The sequence below is a fragment of the Phocoena sinus genome, chromosome 13, assembly GCF_008692025.1.
Source record: "Phocoena sinus isolate mPhoSin1 chromosome 13, mPhoSin1.pri, whole genome shotgun sequence".
Taxonomy (NCBI): domain Eukaryota; kingdom Metazoa; phylum Chordata; class Mammalia; order Artiodactyla; family Phocoenidae; genus Phocoena; species Phocoena sinus.
Window position 1 is genome coordinate 64,434,299 of NC_045775.1, and position 16,198 is coordinate 64,450,496.

Consider the following 16,198-nt stretch of genomic DNA (forward strand, 5'->3'; position numbering starts at 1 on the left):
CCGCTTGCCACCCCTTCATTCATGCACACCTCTTGTCAGCAGAAGTCACCTTCTTGGGTGGCTCAATTCGGATATTTGGGTCCCACTCTCCAGGGGGGAGCACGATGACCTCGTCTAGAAACTCATCAATCCCCGCGATCAGATCCTCCCGATTCCTGGCCTTGTAGGCCACGTCGCTGAAGAGCTGGCAGGGAAAGAGGCAGAGGAAGAGAAAGGACCGCTCTCTTGCTGTGGTCATCACCTCATCCACCTCCCGGGGGCACAACCACACACACTTTCAAGGAAAGTCACTTTGAGCCATTACTCCAGCTGCCAATTTGTTCTCAGTTTCCGAGATGAGAACAATGGGGCATTTGGAACATAGCACAGTGGGGACAGTGGGACATGCAGCAAGGCGGCTCTTCCCGGACCTGAAGGCCAGGTCTCTGTATTCCAGTTGTCCGACCTGGGTTGAGTTACTTACTTAATCTTTCTGCTCTCAGTTTCCCACAGAGCGAGCTCTTCAGAAAACCTGTGCAGAGCCCAGTCGGAGAAGCTCAGGTATTTCAAATCTGTTTTAACATCCCAGCCCTTCATCTTTGGAGGGTCAGGCTGCATCATTCCACACTGTCTCCAGAGGGTTCCTTCTGACTTTACAGATCTGATTGGCTTGTGCTCGTGTGTAAACTCCTCTAGGCACCCTGTCACATGGTGTCAACTCTCAGCTCTGCCTACAGGCTCCGTATGGTATATGGCTCCTCTCTCTGGTGTTACCTCCTGCTCTTGAAGCTCTTACACTGAGCCTATATCAAACCACTTCCATCCAGCCCCTCCCTCCCCGAACCGTGGCCCTTTGCCTGGAATGCCTGCCTCCTAGGCTGGTGTTCATCCTTAGCTTTAAAGCCCCCTCGTGTGTGAAGGGCCCATTGACTGCCTGGGCAGTTAGCACATGGTTCACTCTAGGATTGTAGGTCTATCTCTCCCACTTGATTGGTGCTCCTAAAGGGCAGTGACTATTCCCTCGTTCTCGTAATCCTCACACCCTGCACAGGGTCTGGCATACAGTAGGTGCTCAAACGTGACTTGTTGGATAAGTGAATGAACGAAGGCACAGTGTTTGACGCAGGAGCCATGACATTCAGGAGTACATGCTTCCCGTGGCACTTACGTCGTCTACCATGAGGGTTGCAATGGCACGGCCGATTTCATTGTAGGATTTTGCTCTCCCAGAAGGTCCCAGCAGTATGAACAGAAATCTGCAAAGAAGATGGAGGAGGAGGGGGAAAGTGAGAAGGAAAAGTAAAAGCAGGTGGAGAGAAGGATTTTCTGGCCCTAAATAGTATCCATTCTTAATTTTTTAACTGGGCAGAAACACGTCCCTTCCCTCCTCTGAATCCCATATTTGCTTTGGAGAGACATTCCTCTTCACTCCCACCTGAGCATCTTTGCCACGCCCTGGCATCCCAGAGCTCACCCAGCAGCGCCTCTCCCAGCTGCTGGCTACTTCTTGTTTATGATTATTTTAAATAAATTCTCTCAAATCCTTCCTGAGTCAGATTGCCATCCCCATACAGTTCCCTACTTTTCCTTCTTCGATTTAGGGGTGTCTCCAACTGCCCTACTCGCTGACTGCATGGACAGCTGGCCACCGAGGGTGGGTATGGTGGGCAGATTTCAATGGCTCTCACCTGGTGGGGACAGGCACCTCGGTCACTCCTCCCAGCATGGCTGACTGGATGAGACGCACGAAGGCAATGAATGGCTGGTCCAGGAAGTCCACCTCGCCCACGAGCACATTGGAGGCTTCTGAATCCTTGGGGATCTTCTTCATGAATTTGTTTTTCCGCTGGTCAGTGAGGGGGACACGAGATACCCATGGATACTCACGTGCAGTGGTTTCGGCTCTCACTCAGCCCGTTCAGACTACTGTGGAGCCCTAACCTTACAAAATTCTCCCAGCGTTTCTCAAGAGACTGAAGGGAATAAGCCGACACTCTCCCACCATCTGCGGATGAGGAGACTCAAAGTTGGTTAACCCCAGGGACCAATTAAGCCTTTCGTAGATGGGAAGGAACAGGCAACGACTTGACCCCCTAAGATGTTCCTTGATGGGCGAAAACCTTGTTCTACTGAAGTGTGAGTTGAGAGGTCAGAATAGAAAGTCAGGGCTTGCTGGACATCAGGTCTCTTCCCCCAGCAGCAGCTCAAGCAGATGGGAGTCTCGGCCCTCACACTCCAGCTACCCAGCCCTCCCTCTCTGCCTTTACCCTGGATGGCCGTGGGAGGAATGAGACCATCCTGATGGCCAGAGTGGACACACTTTGTTTTTTCTTTACCACCAGCTTCCTGGCTGACAGGAAACCCCTGGACCTGTGGGTCCAAGCCTGTGAGAGGCTTCTGTGCCCCCAGGTCACCCCTAGAGGACCTCCCAGGAAACTCATAGCTTCTGAGCCTTTCCAAATGAGACTATCGAAGTACCCTCTATCCAGTCCCTCTGGCTGGTGTCTAGTCAGGGCAGGAAGGTCAAGTAGGAAGAGTGAGTGGGGTCCAATGTGAGAGGTGCTGGAGACAAGCCCTCTGGCCCCAAGTCAGCCCCACTCTCTGCGGTCATGACTTTCATCCTATGGACAAGATGCCAACTCCTCCGGAGCCCTCTCTTATGATGAAAGTGCCCAGGGGTGGTCACATACGCATTCTTCTTAGTCTTTAACATCTTAGGGTACATTAGTTTTTCAGATCACTTTCCCTCTGGGCAGCAAGGGGATAGGCAAGAGACAGAGATAGTTTCACAGAGAGAGGTGGGGAAGGAGTGTTTGGGGAGGACCGGGCTGGTGGGAGTCCACAGTGGCCAACAAAGGAAGAAAGGGCCCAGGAGGTGGAGGCAAGTGGTACAGAGAGATTCTGCGGACGCCACAATTTTGCCACCTATTCCCCCTTGATGGGAGTCTCTCTTGTGGGCACAGAGATGTTTGTTTCTCATAAGCTCAGTGAAGATAGTTTCCTTCTGTCCCTGGAGAGGGGTCAGTTATGGCCATGGGCATGGCCAACAGGTCTTGCCCCTTTGGGCCCACAGCCATCTCCTGATTTGACTCGTGGGGGACGTGATACATACTGGGCTGGGGACCTACCAGCCCTAGAAAAGGCTTGTGAGCAAGGGCTGCACCCTTATAATCTTTTAAATCCCTTAAAAAACATAAAACTCTCCACAACCCCCTGGGCAACAGCCCCAAGGACCCTAACGCAGTGAGAAAAAGCAACAGCACGAGTTAATGGGAAGGCCAGAATCCCCACAACTCAGAAAGTCCCTTTGTCCCAGGAGCAGTTAGCGGGTACATAAGCAGGTTCTTCAGGATGGAGTTCTGGGTGTGCCAGGGCAGCCACTGTCTCCCTGCCAACTCCATGTCCCTGGGCATCAGGCAGGGAGCAGGTGGGTGGCAGGAGTGCCCTGGAGAACAAGGTTTTGAAAACAGCAATGCTCTGGAGCGGCCCATGCAACACGCTTATAACCATGGGCAGAGAGGAGTTAAAACAGGGCCTCGGTCCTCCCTTGTAGTCTGTCACCCCAGTAAGGAGGCCAGAGTTGTGGCATCCCAGAAATGGGCCATGCTGGTGTTCTGGCCACCCTGGTTTGGTGATGGTCTGGCCACGGGCTTGTCTAACCAGGGTCCTGCTGACCCCACTGCCTGAACCCAGGGGACGCTGGTGCCCGGTGTTGGGTTCCAACCCCTAACTCAAAGGCAGCATTGCCGGGGGAAAGTAGCAGATGGTAGTCTTCTTACCACATAGGTAATGAAAAATAGGTTGTGAAAAACTTTTACTAGGCAGTGCTTCCTTATAACGGCTCCACTGTCTGTGCGCCTGACTATAGTAAAGTGGGGTTCTCCTCTAAATAAGATTCCAGAATACTCGTTCCTAAGTCACTCCCAGATTAAGGGCTCTAGAGTCACACTGCCTGGATCAAATCATGGGTATGCCACCTTTCAGCTGTATGAACTTAGGCACGTTATTTACCTGCTTTTATGTTCTCAGCTGTAGAGTGAAGACGATATAGTGCCTTCGTGATGCACAGAAAACGCACCACACGATGTAGCGCATGCAGTGTGTGGACCTCAAATGTTGGTTGATGCCGTTATTATTGTTATTTTATTATTTTGGCCACCAAAGGGCCCTGGAGACACTGACATGAGGGAATAGTCTCGTTTTGCCTTCCACCAAACTTGGGACTGCCTTGGAGGCCTGGAGGTCACCCAGGCTCCTGAGGAGTAGGTACCAAAGTTCAGGTTTCCCTCATCACCTTCCTTCCTGCTCCTGGGGGCACAGGCAAGGAGACCTTGGGACCTTCTGCCCCTGAGATGTGAAAGTTTGGAATTGAGGGAAGCCTCCTCTGGGCTTCCCTCGGGGGCACAGTCATGGGGGTCCTGGGCTGTGGGCTTAGAACTTGGACTCAACTTGTTTGCGGGATTCTGATCTCATCAAGGAGGTTTCAGCCAAGCTGGTGGGAGACAAGAACTGACTTTATCCGGCACTAGCCAAGGAGAAGGTACACTATTGGGCAGTCCAGTTGATGCACTATCATTATTGTCCCCACAGGGAGGCCCCACTGCTCTTCTCTACCAGCCCAAGCCCCCACTTCATCCTTAAAAGTGTTTGCGTGTCATGGAGGAGGTGAAATTCTGCGTGGCAGTCTTCTCTCTCCGATAAACCCCAAGGTCAGGGATAGCTGGCATCTCATCTGATCACACTTCTCTGTCCCCTACTCCTTCCGAGGCCTGGCACAGAGCCAGCACCCAAGTGTTGGACTGGGCTGGGTCACCAAGGCAACCCAGAGCCCCACCCGCATCCTTCCCGGGGACTCCCACTTTTTCACGGGAGTAGAGTTTTGCCTGTAGGGGCTCCCTACCCCTGAAACCAAAGACTTCTTCCTGCCCTGGCCCTCCACTGCAGCCAAGTGCAGGGGTTTTACTACCTGGTCTGTATTTGGGGTGAGAGAAATATCATTCATGCTTCTGCTCTGGGCGTGACCTAGGAGAAAAGGAAAAGAAGGTCCATCAGGGGAAGACAGGTTCTCGCAGGCCCTTTTCTCTTGGTCTCTACACAGGCTTTTCCCATCTTCACAACCAAAGCAAACCCCCCTCCCCTAATCCGGCAGCCCCTTTCAGCAAGCATTCTCTCTCTTCTTCTTCTTTTCAATGGCAGCTTTCTTAAAAGAACTGCTGGGCCCCAGGTTCTACTGCGTCCTTCTCACTCCTCAGTGCGCTACGTCCTGGTCCCAGCCCTCCACCCTGCCTGCTTGGCCAGAGACTAAGATGCGGCTCTGCGCCAGGCCCTGAGGGGGGGAGGGACAGACACACTATTGGGTAATGAGCCAGGTGTCACTAAGCTTGGGCCTTGTTGGAGAGAAAAGAGCAGTTTCACCTCTGTCCTCCATGACCCATGCGAGTCTTTAAAGACGGCTGGGGATTTGGGCCAGCAGAGGGAAGGAAGGTGGGACTCCCCATGGCGAGAACAGTGGTGGTGAACTATTCGAACAGCTCCTTCCTCCATTAAGGCAGGAGAAGTTCAGCTCTCATTTCCCACCAGCAGCCACATCCACAGGCTTTCTGTGGTGTCCCCGCACTTCCAGACTCTGCTTTCCGTCGGCTCCCCTCTCTTATTTCCATCCAGGATCCTCTCTTGCTGGGCTCTCCTCAGGGCCTTGCTTTGCACTCAAACCCTCCAGAGGCCTCACCCCCATCCTCCTCGGTCAGTCCCATCCCCTCCTGTTTCATCCCCATCCACATTTGTGCTGGGGATGCCCAGGTTGGGTCTCCAGTCCAGATCTGTCCTGAGCTCCAGATTCCTCTGAGCAGCCTGACCTGGCAACTCAAACTCAACACACCTGAAACGAAACTCGTTGTCTTCCATCAAATGTCTCCCCGCATAGACCCCACACCGCCAGTGCTTTCTCCCCCTTGTCCACTGGCAATCAGAGCAGACCAGGAGCCAGCCTTGACGATTCCTTCTTCCTTATTTCCCACTTCCCACCGGTCGCTGAAGCCCAGCGGGGTCCTTCTCTCTGTTCTTGCTCTCACTGCCCGAACACGGTCCCCGTCTCTTGCTCCCAACAGTTCAGCCCCTTCTAGTTTATTTCTCAAATAAAAATCTGACCATGATACGTTCCTGCATAAAACTTCTCAGGAGTCCCCATTACCCTCAGAATACAGGCTGGGGTCTTTTGCAGGATTCATAGGCCCCTTTTGATTGGACCCTCTTTCCCTTAGAGCCTGGTGAACTGAATCACCCTATTTCCCCGAATATGCGGCACCCTTCACAGCACCTTCCCTTCACCTGCTCTTTGTTTCCTTTGTTCTAAAGAACACCCTCTTCCTCCTCCCATGCTACTGGAAAACTTCTATTTATTCTCCAAGACTCAGGCAAGTGTCTCCTCCTCTTTGAGCCTTCCCAGGTGCCACCTTGGGGTGGGGAGGTGTGCACACAAAGCTGTAATCACTTATTCATGTCTTTTATCCAGGTCCCCACCACAGCAGCATTGGCACTTCATATATAGTAAATAACAGAGCAGAAGGCTCGTCCCAAAGCCGTTCACCGTCTCTGACTGCCAGCATCCCTCTGTGGAATAACCAAGACCAGGGAGACTAAGAGCATCCTGGGGTCACTAAGGACAGAGAGAAAAGACCGTGACAAACCCCTGCCGTGCCAAAGGTCACATCACTGTCACTGTCCTGAAGCATTCCTCTGGCCTGGTCAGGGGCACAGCCCTGGGATGTGCTTGTTCGTATCTTGTCATTCTAGTAAAAGTATTTAAAGGAAAATACTCCTTCACACTGCTTTTTCTTTTCACTTCCCAAGTTCCCTCTTTTCTTTGCCTCACAGCCCACCTGTCTGTTCAGCCCTGATGAATTGCCTGACAAAACCTGGTCTGTGACCATGCCCCTCACAGGCTCCACTCACCCAGTCACAGCCCTCAGGGGCTGCAGCTCCACCAGCATTTCATTGTCTGGGACCCAAGACCGTCATCCAGGGATGGGAACATTCTCTGTCCTGGGGCAAAGGACCTAGCCTGCTTTTAATTGTTTCTAGGAAGACTTCTCACCAAAAACAGGGCTAATGACCAGTTTGGTGAGAATAAAGCCATAGACTAAGTTAAAAATGCCTAGCACACAGGATTGGGTATTGATTATGACAGGACTTGATTAGAGCCGCAGTTTTTGGAGTAATTATTTAGAAAATTATGGTAGTAAGTTAGACTCTGAGGGCAGCCCAGGTTTAGGGTGAAAGTTAGATTTCTTCTGATGCCTGAGAGTTCTAGACAGACCCTGGGCTTTACCTCCTCTGCTATGAAAGTATGAAAATTGACTCCAGAGTGGCCACAGCCAGGACGAAGCTGCCACACAGTGGCAGAGAAAGAAGATACTCACACAGGCGGCCGTAACTTGCGCTTTGCCGCATCCTCAGGTCCTCGGTGGAGTGGTGTAGGCTGGGGCCCGCCGCGGGGCTCCGGCCTGGGCTGCGATCTGGGAGGAGGGACAGAAGAGATTTGACTCCGGCCGACTTGCTGGAGTGGCGCAGCTTCTTCCGTTAGCACAGTTCACGTTTACAATCATGTCACCTAAATAAAGCTGGGCTGCAAGACATGTCTCTTCCCCTTCTAGGAAGAAAGGATGTTCTGGTTTGGGTTCTTGTTTTTCAGGATTTTTTTTAAGCAAGTGAATAGTCTGAACATGATTAGAGAAAATATTTGTACCTTTGAAAGTGAACTAGATATACAATTGATTAAATAGACACCAGGTGTTGTAGATGACCCCTGATCCCACAACCTACTGGCCATGTGATCTTAGGTAAGTAACTTAACCTCTCCGTGCCTCAGCCTCCTCGTCTGTAAACTGGGGATGATGAGAACAATACCTAGTCATGGGGTTATTGTGAGGATGAAGTGAGTTACTACATGTGGAGCACTCAGACAGTGCCTGGAACACAGGTAAGCGCCGAGCACGTACCCACTGTAGGCTAAACATTCTCCGTTTAAAATAATTCATCTAAGGAGATTCCTCAAGTCTCTTTAGGTAGCAGCGTTATCAACTTTGTACTGATTATTGCATTTATCTGATAGGTCCAGCAAGGCTAGTGTCTGGGCATCTCAACTCTGGGATATCAAGAGTGGAGGGTTGCAGGTTTGAGACGCGTGCATAGAACAAGCCACCAGCGTATGGCCCGACTCACTGGTGGTGGAGGAGACTGACTTTCCAATGTCAACCAAGGAGCGGTGGATGGGCTTCTTGGTTTGGTGACGGTGTTTCCTCAGTAGGACGTAGCTGACCCTCTCTCGGAGCTCTGGCCGAAGGAGGCCGTCCTCGATTTGCTTTTCAATGACATCATCTAAGTGGGAAACAAACATGCCTTGTCCACGTGGCACCGAATGACCAGGGGTGTGGGGGTCTTCAGTTTCATCTGTTATTAGTGGGATTAAAAGTGACCTAAAGGAGGCAGGGGATGTAGAAATAGTCCCACCTTTGCCACAGAACTGAACATTTGAACCAGTCACGAACGCTCAGCCTCCTTATATGTAAAAGGGTGTGTGCATGTCTGTGGGAGTTGGTGTATGTATGTGTGTGTGCATGGGGGTGCATTGTGTGCCCATGTGGGTGCACATGTGCATGCATGTGTGGGTATAGGATTCTCTGCTCTTTCTATCAATAACATTGTGGAAAATAAATGAAATTGTACACATGAAAGTACCCTAAGAAGCACAAGGTACAATGCTAAGTGGTTTTAGTCCTAACATGAATTCTTTTTAGAAAAGTATTTTGGACAATGTAGTTCTGGCAAAATTGAATGTGCTAAAGCAAAATTCACAAGAAGTTTTAGGGATGATAAGGCAAGCCGCTCCCTCCCTTTGCCACTCTATCAAACGAGAGCTAATTTCCTAAAGATGAATGGTGATCTGTTTACCCTGTCAAGAAACAGGTTGCCATGGCAATAGGTGTCTCCAACCATGCTAAGAAGCCCTTCTCCCTTTTGTTACATTGCTGGATGGCATTTCAGACGCTAACCTTTCCCTCTCTACGTGTATCTGAAACTTGGAGCAACTGTGACACCGCCTTGGGGGCCTCAGACCCAAAGCCTGGTCTCTGCAGAATTAGGCAGGCATCAGAGGTGGGTGTGATGCAGACCAAGGGTGGGCATGAGATGGGGCAGGTGAAGGGGGACGCTGCCCTGCTTGGTGGGGGCCACAGCGGTCCTTTGCCTCACCTATGATCTGTGGTAAGGAGCCGCTGTCCAAATCCAGCAGCACCGTCCCCGTCTGCAGGCAGGTCCGGAGCTCAAAGAGGCTGTGCAGGGACAGTGTGGACACATGGGGCTTGCTCCAGCGCTCGCCTCCTTCCTCTACCTTTTCTTCAAACTTTATCCACCTGGAAAAGTAAGGATGGGGCTCAGCATGGCCTTTGCCCCCAGGAGGAGCCCAGAGCTGGGCCTCTTCAGGGGAGGGGTGTTGGCTTGTGAGTCACGCTCTGCACACTGTTGGGGCACTGGTCCTAGACTGACAGGCAGAGGATCTCCTGGGGACATCCCCACTCGGTCCCCCACTCCTCCTGAGGCAGTAATGCTCAGGACAAAGTGGTATCAGAGGATGACTATAAATGGGCATGAAGGATACTTTTAGGGTGGTGGAAATGTTCTAAAATTGGATTTGGTGATGGTCACACAACTCTGTACATTTACTAAAAATCATTTAATTAATACACTTAAAACAAGGGAACTTTATGGTATCCATTAATAATAGAGCTGTTAAAAAAATCGTCCACTGGACCCTAGGTACCCGTCTACTGGTCACACATGTGTTCAGTGTCTGCCTTATGGGGTGTTTGCTGGGAGCAGGAAAGTATTTCCCCACAGTTCTAGTGTAGGGCCTGAGGTTTCCATGAGTCCCACTCGTATTTTGGCTCTGAAAGTTCAAGTTAAAATCTAAACGTCATTTGAGGAAGGAAAGAAATTAAACCAAGGGTATGTAGGAGTTTGTCCTTTCTAGAAGCCTTGGAATCATAGGCTGGGGTGGAGGGGACCAAGTGGGAAGGCCTCGGGCAGGCTGGCAGAGGTAGCACTGGCCTGTACCTCCCCCGCAGAGGGCAGCACCGCACAGCCTGGAGAGCCACTGGGAAGCAAAATCTGGCTGGAGACCTGCTGGCTCAGCTTTATTAGATGTCGACCTCAAGTTAGTGAGTAGCGTCAAGCTATGCCAATCAAAATCCCAGGGGAGTATTTTTGGACTGTGACTATCTAATTCTAAAGTTCCTCTGAAAAAGTAAATGTCTGAGAGTGGTTCGGGAAATTCTAAAAAAGAAGAATGGGGAGGGGACATGCTTTTAGCAGATATAAAAACTTACTGAAAACCTTGAGTAATTAAAGCATTGTAATTCCAGTCCAGATATAGACAAAGGGATCAATAAAACAACAGTCTGGAAACAGACCTGAGCCCCCATGGGAATTTGGGTTTTGATGGAGGAGCCGCTTAAAAGATGACCAACCTAAATATAAAAAAGTCCCTATTTCTTACTACCAAGCACTACTAAATTCTATGTGGATTAAAGGCTAGACATAAAAATAAATCCATAATGGAATATTGTTGAGCCTTAAAATAAAGGAAATTTTGACGCATGCTACAGCATGAGTAAAACTTGAAGACATTACGCTAAGTGAAATAAGTCAGTCACAAAAGGACAAATACTGTAAGATTCCACTTCTATGAGGGACCTAGAGTAGTCAAATTCATAGAGACAGAAAGTAAAATGGTGGTTACCAGGAGCTGAGGGGAGAGAGGCAGGGAAATTACTGTTTAAGTGGTACAGAGTTTCAGTTTTGTGAGATGAAGGAGTTCAGGAGATGGATGGTAGTGATGGTTACACAACAATGTGAATGTACTTAATGCTATTGAACAGTACACTTAAAGATGGTTAAAATGGTAACGCTCATGTTATATATATTTTACCACAATTAAAATAAATAAATAACCATGTTAAAATCTATAAATATAAATACACTAGAAGAGAATATAGGAGAATGTTGTGGCTGTGGAGAAAGACTTCTTGAGCAAGATGGAAAACCATAAAGGGAAAATAAATGGGCACATTTTGTTACATAAAAATAAACTAAAACCTCTGCGTAACACAATAAGACATAAATGAGATTCACATAAACGCAACATACTCAGAAAATATTTGCAACAAACAGGGCATCAAAGGATTTTTTTTTTTTTGGCTGCACCAGACGGCATGTGGGATCTTAGTCCCCCGACCAGGGATCAAACGTGCACCCCCTGCTTTGGAAGCGTGGAGTCGTAACCACTGGACCACCAGGGAAGTCCACAAAGCTTCTTCACATCAATAAGAAAAACTCAAATTACCCAACTGAAAAGTGAACAATTCTGAAAAGAAATGATGGCCAATAAATGTATGAAAAGATGTGCAACTTTACTAGTAATCAAGAACATTTAAATTGTTGCAAATGAAGCCACATCCTTCACTTTTCATATTGGCAAAAATTTAAAAGATTGACAACTTCCTGTGTTGGTGGAAACATGGGGGGTGGGCACTCAAACTGTATGCATGAATATAGTATGTGTGCGTGTGTGTGTGTGTGTGTGTGTGTGTGTGTGTGTGTATGTGTATATATATATATATATATATATATATATATATATATATTAGTGTAGCCACGTAGCCTTCTTGGGGTGGGGAACTGGGGAGTCTCTTTTGTCTTTTGACTGAGCAGTTCTATTTCTAGGAAATTATCACAGGAGTATCATTGCACACCTACACACAGTAATATGTATACCAGGAGATGCTTACTGCAGCTTTGTCTGGAAACCACCAGTTTTCAGTAAAGACATGGTTACATCAATGCCATACATCCATGCTGAAGAATGACACTCAGAGATAAAAAGCACAAGGGTGAACTATGCATCCCATTCAATAAAAAAAGAAAAACACACACGTGTGTTTGTGTGTATGTATGTATGTATTTGGCTGTGCCAGGTCTTAGTTGCAGCACACGGGATCTTTAGTTGAGGCATGAGGGATCTTTAGTTGTGACATGCGGGATCTTTTTAGCTGCAGCATGCAGGCTCTTAGTTGTGCCATGTGGGATCTAGTTCCCTGACCAGGGATCGAACCCAGACCCCATGCATTGGGAGCACAGACTCTTAACCACTGGACCACGAGGGAAGTCCTTAAATGATTCTTTTTAAATTGAAGTATAGTTGATTTACAAAGTTGTGTTAGTTTCTGGTGTGCAGCAAAGGAATTCAGTTATATATATATATAAACTTTTTCATATTCTTTTCCATTATGGTTTCTTAAGGGATATTGAATATAGTTCCCTGTGCTACACAATAGGCCTCTGTTGTTTATCCATTCTATATATGAGTTTGCATCTGCTAGTCCCAAACTCTGAAGGATGGGGAGGTTTGATTAGAGGAGGCCTGGGAGGTGAAGACATGGCACTGGAGCAGAGACCACTCAGACACTTGCCTCAGAGACTCACCAAGGTGTAGTGGACATTTTTAATGGGGAAATATGTTTGGGAGAACGTTATTTAAATTATGGTAGATCCAAGTCTGTATAATATCAATACAAAGTTTTTCTAAAACTTGTATTAACATAATGGTTTGCAAGGAAGAAATCAAAGGACAGGTCCAAATGTTTTGGTCAGGAGATGCTCACTCTTCTCCCTGAGAGTCCTTCTCCTATTTAATCACTCAAATTGCCCCCTTTTACCTCAAAAATACACGAGATAAACCACACCGTCTCCTGGCCACTGAGGACACTTTTGCTACTCTACAGCCTTACCCCATCCACCCAAAGGTATGATGTGTCCCAGTAAGTGGGGCCACTTGGGTTGATTGCTTTCTACACTGTCTCATAAACATCCTGGGTGGACATTCGGGCAGTTCTCTCCCACGCATCCATCCTTCAGCTTCCTGCCTATACAAATGCAGCTCCATCTGGGAAGGTGAGTTGAAACCCTTCGAAACATCCTTTTAGTAACGCTGGATAGCAAGAACAATTGGTCCTCTTCATTTCCCAGGACTTCAACTATTTGTACTGTGTTACAGGCACCCATAAAACATTAGCTCTATACACAGACAAGGTCTCAACCAACCTGAGCACAGTTTGCAGAAAAGCAAAGTTACCAGTGTCCAGGTTCAGGGCAATGCCAAAACTAGACTCCTGCTACCACCATCTCTTGAGAACTTGATTTTTAAAAAGTCCATGATACTCAACAACTTCACTAGGGATACCTCTTCAGTTGTCCTTGCAACTATTTTGGGAATCCAGATATTGAAACAGTAAACCCAAGGCCTGAACTTAATTTTGTGTATTTTATGGCTACAGCTAGAAATTAAGCTCACTTTTCACCTTGAGTAGAACACAGAAACGTGGAGGACCCAAAGTCTGCAGCTGTGGTTTTCAACTTTGACTGTCTGTTAGAATTGTCTGAGGAAATTTTTTAAAAATACTGATGCCTGGATGGTCATGCCACCAGGAGGGTGGCCTGCCCATGGAAGCTCCCAGGTTATTTTTGCCCTGAGCATTGATGAGACTCTGCCCTGTAGTCATATACAACCATGTGGCTCAGGAATAGTTGGACTTGTCTGGGGTTCCAACGCAGGCAAACGCTCTGGGCACATAGGTCCCATTCTTTTTGTATAAGAGGGGACATGGCCTCTTTCCCTTAGAATGGCTCCGAGAACACCAGTTGAAAAGGTGGAGTGGATCTCTGAAGCCTCCTTCCTAGCATGGCCATTCTATGCTTTCATTTCTCTGATTTTTTGAGTACATACCTCTACACCAGCATGTCTCAAACTTTAATGTCACCTGGGGATCTTGTTAAAATGCAGGTTCTAATTCAGCAGGTCTGGGATGGCGCCCAAGATGCTGCATTTCTTTTCTTTTCTTTTTTTTTTTTTTTTGGCTGTGTTGGGTCTTCATTGCTGTGTGCGGGCTTTCTCTAGCTGTGGTGAGTGGGGGCTACTCTTCATTGCGGTGCGTGGGCTTCTCATTGCCGTGGCTTCTCTTGTTGTGGAGCACAGGCTCTAGGCATGCGGGCTCCAGTAGTTGCAGCACGCGGGCTTAGTAGTTGCAGCAGGTGGCTCCTAGAGCGTGAGGGCTTCAGTAGTTGCAGCAAATGGCCTCAGTAGTTGAGACGTGTGGGCTCTAAGGCATGCGGACTTCAGTAGTAGTGGCACACGGGCTTAGCTGCTCTGCGGTACATGGGATCTTCCCAGACCAGGGATTGAACCCATGTCTCCCTGCACTGGCAAGTGGATTCTTAACCACTATGCTACCAGGGAAGTCCCTGCATTTCTTTTTCTAAAATTTTTTACTGAAGTATAGTTGATTTACAATGTTGTGTCAGTTTCAGGTGTAGAGCAAAGTGATTCAGTTATATATATTCTTTTTTTAGATTATTTTCCATTATAGGTTATTACAAGATATTGAATATGGTTCCATGTGCTATATAGCAGGTGCTTGGTGTTTATCTATTTTATATATGCTAGTGTGTATCTGTTAATCCCAAACTTCTAATTTATCCCTCCCCTACCCCCTTTCCCCTTTGGTAACCATAACCCCTTTGTTTTCTATGTCTGTGAGTCTATTTTTGTTTTGTAAATTAGTTCATTTGTATCATTTTTTTAAGATTCCACATATAAAGTGATATCATATGATATTTGTCTTTGTCTGACTTAATTCACTTAGTATGATAATCTCTAGGTCCATCCATGTTGCTGCAAATGGCATTGTTTCATTCTTTTTTATGGCTGAGTAATATTCCACACTCGAAGAACCCCTATCCTAGGATGATGATTCTTAAACTTGGGTGCATATAAAAATACTTCAGATACTTCTAAAATCTTTTTTTTTTTTTTTTTTTTTTTTTTTTTTTTTTTTTTTTGCGGTCCGCAGGCCTCTCACTGCCGTGGCCTCTCCCACCGCGGAGCACAGGCTCCGGACGCGCAGGCTCAGCGGCCATGGCTCACGGGCCCAGCCACTCCGCGGCATGTGGGATCCTCCCAGACTGGGGCACGAACCCATGTCCCCTGCATCGGCAGGCGGACTCCCAACCACTGCGCCACCAGGGAAGCCCAGATACTTCTAAAATCTTGATGTTTAGGTCGTATCCTAGACAAATTTGCATCAGAATATCTGGAGGGGATCCAGGCAACTCTGCTACAGATTGTTCTAAGTAAAGTTCCTGACTTCTGGGGCTCAGAGGCTAAAATGACAATTAATTTGTAGTCAATCGTGTTTCCTAATTGTTTTGGTATATACCTGTCCGCCCAAATAGACATCAAGCTTCTTGAGGACAGGGACCTTGTTTCCTCTCTGGTGTCCCTTCTGATCTCCTGCCCAGAGTAGTGCTCATCAAATGCTTGCTGCTTCTTGCTTGAGGGTAGTGAGGCCTCAGTGATTACTTTGGGTAATCACTATGAGAATCACTGTGAGAAAATGACTGGGAAAAAGAGAGCTCAACAATTGTGGGTCTAAATGTGTTTTAAAATACTCAGAATGATCTAAGCAATGATCATCAGAGTCTAGTAACGTCACAAATATACACACAAAGACCAGCTGGGCAGGAGCTGCCTTTTGATGGAAGTAGAGACCACCACCTATGAAATAGTCTTGTGGAAAAGCCAGACAGGAATCAAATGAGTCTGGACCCACCTACCACTTTACAGGAAAGACAGGGGCAGAGGAAGATGTTAAACACCACCACAGGGATGCAGTTAACAAAATCCAGTATGTGGAAAACCATGTAAGACAAACAACGCAATTTCTTTAGCAATAATGGCAACTGCAAGGGAAAAATAAAGGAGGAGGAACATGTAGATTAAAAATGATGTAGGAGGGCTTTCCTGGTGGCGCAGTGGTTGAGAGTCCGTCTGCCGATGCAGGGGACACGGGTTCGTGCCCTAGTCTGGGAAGATCCCACATGCCGCGGAGCGGCTGGGCCCGTGAGCCATGGCCGCTGAGCCTGCACGTCCGGAGCCTGTGCTCCACAACGGGAGAGGCCACAACAGTGAGAGGCCTGTGTACTGAAAAAAAAAAAATGATGTAGGAGACATATCTCCCAAGTGTAATGTGTGGACCAGTCACATTAAAAAGTATATGAGGTGATCTGGGAAATAAATATGAATACTGCATGGATAATTCAATGAAAATAA

General features: G+C 47.8%; 1 protein-coding gene across 1 annotated transcript in view; it reads right to left on the reverse strand.

Annotated features, from left to right (window-relative positions):
* SLC4A5 (solute carrier family 4 member 5) overlaps positions 1-16,198 on the reverse strand; it is a 122,973-nt gene that overhangs the window by 37,881 nt on the left and 68,894 nt on the right. Inside the window, exons 5-11 of the mRNA XM_032652627.1 lie at positions 9,229-9,389; positions 8,200-8,355; positions 7,398-7,493; positions 4,946-5,001; positions 1,668-1,825; positions 1,148-1,235; positions 30-184 (exon numbers count right to left, since the gene is read on the reverse strand). Coding sequence (XP_032508518.1) covers positions 30-184; positions 1,148-1,235; positions 1,668-1,825; positions 4,946-5,001; positions 7,398-7,493; positions 8,200-8,355; positions 9,229-9,389 — 870 coding nt within the window. The remainder of the gene's footprint in view (positions 1-29; positions 185-1,147; positions 1,236-1,667; positions 1,826-4,945; positions 5,002-7,397; positions 7,494-8,199; positions 8,356-9,228; positions 9,390-16,198) is intronic.